This window comes from Melanostigma gelatinosum, assembly GCF_949748355.1.
Source record: "Melanostigma gelatinosum genome assembly, chromosome: 12".
Lineage (NCBI taxonomy): Eukaryota > Metazoa > Chordata > Actinopteri > Perciformes > Zoarcidae > Melanostigma > Melanostigma gelatinosum.
In genome coordinates, this window is record NC_136645.1 from 5,583,008 (window position 1) to 5,588,787 (window position 5,780).

The window sequence follows — 5,780 nt, forward strand, 5'->3', positions numbered from 1 at the left end:
CTAATTACAGTAAAAATCTCTAGTTGACACAGTTTCCTGTAGTTCTAGTGATGAACATCATGATGATTTTTAGGGGAAACAGGAGCAGCCAGACAATCTGAAACAAATTCTCACTTTAACAAAACTATCCAAACTGTCCGATGGTATTGAACAGTTGCCTGTGTGGATTAGTGTTGCAGGTTTAAGTTAAAGGTGAACCAGATGAAGCTTTGCAAAAACATCTTGTTTCAGTGATACTTTAAAAGTTTACTTTAATTTCCACTTCCAAATAAGTGACTTAGAGATTTATTTTAAAAACACGTCTGCTTGCTCATGTTGCTCATCTCATTGTCTGACAGCCCACACATGTGAGGCAGAGTGACCCCTCTTACCTCACCGCCGTCTCTGCATGGTGACACAGAGAAGCCAGCAGCAGCCCAAACTGGGCAGAGCTGGTGGTGGGAGGGACTGGGTACAGAGATGGAGATGGGGGTTGGTGGGGGTTGGTGATGTTGGTCACACTGAGCGTGCCAAATCAGCACATGAAGACAGTAATGTGATCTGAGTTGAGTGACAGGACCCCTATTTTTCTTTTTTTTTGTACAGAGGTTTGACAGAGCTATATAAGAGGCCGAGGCTCCGGCTGCAGGCAGAAGAGACAGACCGAGAGAGACACTGACCATCACAGCAGAAGACCAGTGGACTTAACTCGACATACAGTTACCCACAGCGCTATTATACTGCATATCAAGGAGAAGAATGGGACTGCACAGCGTCGAGGAACTGGTAAGACCAGTTGTGTAAATAATAGCAACTATGAGAGGAACCGGGAAGCAGATTGGTATCAAAAAGAAGCTGCAGTATTTCTACTCCAGGAAATGTGCAATTATTTGAAATAAGGGGTAATACGTATGAAAACTATAAGTTAAAGAGTTTTTTTAATACGAAAAGATTATTTTTCTCTGGTTACAATTCTTAAAGGATTCAAAAAAAATAATTCAACCAAGGAAATATTTTTTAAGAAAAGCAGCTCTTTACATTCTATGAAATGTTGTTGAACAGTGACGCTCTGCTGGAAACTGATTCTGCTCAGAGTAAGTCGCCCACTCATCCTTAAGACAGATTTAGTTTTTTCGTCGTTTTGCCATTTACATGTAAAGTTTGTATCATTTCCCTTGATTTTCTTGATTTGTCTTTCTATCACTTCACATGTGACATCATGGAAAACAAATACATCGTGTTGCATATGATATGAGGTAAAACAAAAAGAACACATCCTACTTGTGTAAGCTAAGGACAGAAAGAAAACAAGCACATCGTTTCAGCACTGGTGTTTAAAATGATGTGACATCAGAACACTTGGAAACGAAAACCATCCAATTAGGACCAAACAATACTTAAAGGCGACAGAGAATTACCTCAATAATCTCTTCTTATTTAAACTCAGGGTTCCTCAAATCACCTCATTTCATTGCTTAATTACCTCTTACTTTGGAAGCTTAGGGGATGGGCTGCTTAATTACAACTTAACTTAGATAAAGGTAAGAATCTCATTCAAGTCCTTTGCCCATCACTGTTGTTACTGCACATTTTATCTTAATATTTCTTTTTTTCTTCATATCTTAACTGAGGGGTCATGACTAAGCGTTAAATAAAAAGAGTCACAGACCATAAGCAGTTTGAATGATTACACGAGCACTTCAATAACTGGAGATACAAACAGTTGAGTTTAGATTAAGACATTAGTCTGGGAACCTTTTTTCTGTCATGACTCAGGCTCGGAGTGGACAACATCTCCATCTCTTCTCTCCCTCAGGTGTCCGTTAAGAGGTCAGAGGGCAAAGAGGCCGACCACTTCCAAGGGGGCGTGTACGAGGCGGCTGTCAATCAAGAGAAGCAGGATGACCGCAGGTCCCACAGGGAGCAGGTGGACGGAGGTCTGTCAGAGGAGAGTGACAGTGGCAACGAACAGGAGCAAGTCAGTGTTGCAGCTCTCCATGTAAGAACACACACACAAAAACACGGACATATAGTACCTTTTATCAAGTTGTTTTGAGACTTCTTCTTTTCTGGGAACTACTGTGAGGGGTCACACAAATAAAAAGTCTAAAAACAAGATTTGAAATGACAATTTTAACTGGTAAGTTAAATTGATTATCAGCTAAATGTACTCACAGTAGAAAATATAAGGACACATATTGTTATACTGTTGGATCAATAGTATTGAAACATTAGCAAATAAGAAGTACTACTGCTTTATATTACAAAGTTCAATATTTTCCGCTGTAAAGGGAGGAGGAAGAGTTGTAGCTTTAACATTAAGTGAAGATTCTCAAGTAAAGTACTTAAAACAAACATGTACTTAGTTACATTTCACCACTTGTAGTTAGTCAGTTACATTGCATGGAATGCCTGGCCCACATGGACTAATAGGCTGACGTTAGTCTGTGGTTACCTCTTCTGAGTTTGTCTCTTGGTCCATGCTGCCACCTGAAGGCGTTGGCAGTATAACACATCTTGATAGCAGTTTACTCAGGAGTGCATCGCTTATAAACCTCATCATTTTGGTCTTTACATTAGCGTTTGCATTGAACGTTTATGAGACTTAAAAAAAATTAGGTGTCATTCTTCAGTATTTGCATTATGTAAAATAAAATAAACCCAAACACCATGTTCATTGCATATCTATATAATTCATCTTCTATGATTCTGTTTCCACACATATTTTCCATATACCCACAGGGTAAAACGTCAGCATGTGACAGATCTTTAGTGATCATTCAGTCTGAAGATACAGCTGTATGAACGGAGCATAATAGAGTAATGCAAATAAAACGAAGAGCAGTAATTTAAGTACAATTGTGAGGCTTTCTTCCAATAATTTACTTTATTTCCGATGGGAAATATTGCATGCCATTACTTTGATTTGCAGAATATTATGTTACCTGCAAAGCAAATGATCTCTAAAAACGAACAATCATTACCTGGACAAGCTGCGGAATTAAATACTGTTTCCAAGTTAACATTCACAGTATCATTAATTCACTCTGATATCTCTACTCGTGTGTGCCTTTACTTTTGTTATTTAAACCCATTTTACTGCCGAGTACTTGGAAAGCTTTTAAAGCAGGGCTTGATGTGTTCTGTACCCTTTCACTTGATTGCTATTCAGTGAACATGTAGCAAAATAAAAGCTGTTTTTTAAATAAAAGTTCCTTCTTTCTTTGTCGCCGTGTGCTGAAACCCTCTGTGTTGTCTCTGCCCCTCAGACGGATAAATGCGGCAGGCTGAGGTTGGAGACAGTGGATGACCTGTTCAACATCCTGCAGCTGAGGAAGAGGAGGAGGGAGAGGAAGGCTCCCACCCACAAGAAACAGCAGCCAGAGCCTGAGAGCGTGGTAAGATTATGCTCTTCATTATAACGATCAGTGTCTTACTTTCCCGACTCAACAAACCAACATTTTACTTTGCTTTCCATAAGAGGAACATACTTATATATCATGATATTATTACTTTGTTTCGTCTTTCCTGAATTTCTTTCTTTTATCCCACAACTGATACAGTTTGATACTGTAACTCTGAGGATGACATCAGATGAATGAGGAGAAAGTTAGAGCTTAACAGCCACATGTAAATGTAGTACAAATATTCTTTGTAGGGCTTGTAGTGCATTTGTTTTCATAAAAAAACACTAAAAATATGTATTTAAATAACAAAAACATCAAGTAATTGAATCATGTATCGGAAGCTTCACACGACCAGAGAGCAAACTCTCTGTGTGAACGATCCCTGAGGTCTTAACTGAGCCAGGTACACTGTCCCTTTACCTTCAGTTCATATGATTCATACATATATGATTATGATTGTTTTTGATTTTCTAGCCGGATACTGTGGATGATGAGCTGTTTCTGACAGCAGCCATGGAGAACAAACTGCCTCTGGTGGAGAAGTACCTGACTGATGGAGGAAACCCCAATGCAGCCGACCACGTGCGTGTCACACAGTAATGTCTGCAACTTGTCCGAATCTCATTGAAACATGCTAATCAACATGCAAAAGAAATGTTCACATGTCATCGTACTTTCATGATACAAATACTTGAGGCAGCTGAGGCTAATGACGATCATAGCAGGCAGTAAAATACTACTATTATTGGATGAAGCTCTTTTAGATGGAGTATAATGAATTAAATACACTTTATGTTTTGTTATCTTATCAGTTTCAGTAAACCAACCGTCTTTAATTCATTTAATGTCCAGTTCCAGAGAACAGCTCTGCACAAAGCCTCGTTCAAAGGACACGTGGAGGTCATGAAAAGACTCCTGGAGGCCGGCGCTGCCGTCGAGAAAAAAGACAAGGTAAGAGATTTCAAACGCTCAAATGCTGCACACACACACACACACACACACAGCGTCAGTCTAACAGTTCTCTGTGTGTATGTGTGTCAGCTGGAGGCCACAGCAGTCCACTGGGCCTGCAGAGGAGGCAGCCTGCCAGCCCTGCAGCTCCTCCTCGACCAGGGAGCCAAGTTCACCTGCAGAGACAAGGTTGGTACAAACACACTGGGTTGGCGATCTGCGCAGGTTACGGAAAGCCCTCACTTTGGCACCATCTCCTGGTGGGAATAAAACAGACGACTGTTTCTTTGAGGATTTCTGTACATATCTCCAGGAGTGACCACAAATTGTACATCTTGTGCCTTTAATCTTTTAGTGACATTTTTGGAGTATTTTCCTCTCATTAATCGATCAAACTGAAACTCTTTCCTCTCCTCAGTTGCACAGCACTCCTCTTCATGTCGCTGTGCGGACAGGTCACTGCGAGTGTGCTGAGCATCTCATTCACTGTGGAGCGGACGTCAACGCCAAAGACAGAGTGAGGACACAACGCAGAGCTCATCGGTTGTCTCACAGCGACACTAAATGCTGAAACTATGCTGAATACTCTGTTTTGCTCCCCCACTCAGGACGGAGACACGCCCATGCACGATGCTGTGAGAATAAACAGATTCAAGATGATAAAGCTGTTGATGATGTATGGGGCCAGTCTCAACACCAAGAATTGTGTAAGTTCAGAAAAACTTGGCACATCTTTCCTTGACATTGGCAGTGACATGAAAAGTACCAGTTGAGTACAATGCACCAACGCAACAGGTGTGACAACTGGCTCAAAGCCAACAATGGTGACAACTGTGAGGCTAAAGACTTACCTGTGCCTCACTTATCTACGCGAGTGAATCTTAAGTGTACATGCTTCAGTTTTTACATTTTCGATTTCAAGTCCTGTGTGTTTGTTTCTCCTGTGCAGGATGGAAAAACTCCACTGGAGACACTGTCTTCATGGCAGAACGGAGCCAAGAGCCTCCTGTGCAACTTCAGCCAGGAAAAGGCCAACCAGTAGAACCCAACACATTCCACTAAAAGCAGGAATTCAACATGAGACTACAAAGGATCTGTGTTTTTCCAGCGAGGCTTCGGCAAGTGCTCACGTCACATTCAAACTGTCCCACGTTTTGACTGACAGATGTTGATGCCCTCAGGAAGCAACCGCATTGTTAAATCTGAAGTTGGCACAGTAGTGCTGGCAGATATATTAACTCATTCATTTCTTATCACCTGGTTCAGCATGTTGAAGGTTACCAGCAGAGTTACATGTTCATGCATCTTACATTCAGATGCACAGCATCTTTGACTTTGATCAACAATGTGAAATCTAATCAGGTTGTTAATAATGTGATAATTAGCAGCGATAGATTAATTGCTCGCCAAATATTGCTGGACAATGTCTCAGCTGACAACATG

At 40.9% G+C, this 5,780-nt stretch overlaps 1 protein-coding gene across 1 annotated transcript; it reads left to right on the plus strand.

Moving 5' to 3' along the window:
* The first annotated feature begins 540 nt into the window (after positions 1–540).
* LOC306786094 (uncharacterized protein) lies at positions 541–5,527 on the plus strand. The gene is made up of 9 exons (XM_079280734.1): positions 541–765; positions 1,796–1,978; positions 3,249–3,377; positions 3,861–3,968; positions 4,239–4,337; positions 4,428–4,526; positions 4,756–4,854; positions 4,946–5,044; positions 5,287–5,527. The coding sequence occupies exons 1-9, from the start codon at positions 739–741 to the stop codon at positions 5,377–5,379; spliced, it is 936 nt and encodes a 311-aa protein (XP_079136860.1). The 5' UTR covers positions 541–738; the 3' UTR covers positions 5,380–5,527.
* Positions 5,528–5,780: the final 253 nt, after the last annotated feature.

What these genes read in the sequence shown, in the direction of transcription:
- LOC306786094 (XM_079280734.1), top strand. Translation starts at nt 739, where the DNA reads ATGGGACTGCACAGCGTCGAGGAACTG. An exon ending in TCAGTGTTGCAGCTCTCCAT is followed by an intron (nt 1,979 to 3,248) that starts GTAAGAACACAC and finishes TCTGCCCCTCAG; the next exon opens with ACGGATAAATGCGGCAGGCT. An exon ending in ACGTCAACGCCAAAGACAGA is followed by an intron (nt 4,855 to 4,945) that starts GTGAGGACACAA and finishes TCCCCCACTCAG; the next exon opens with GACGGAGACACGCCCATGCA.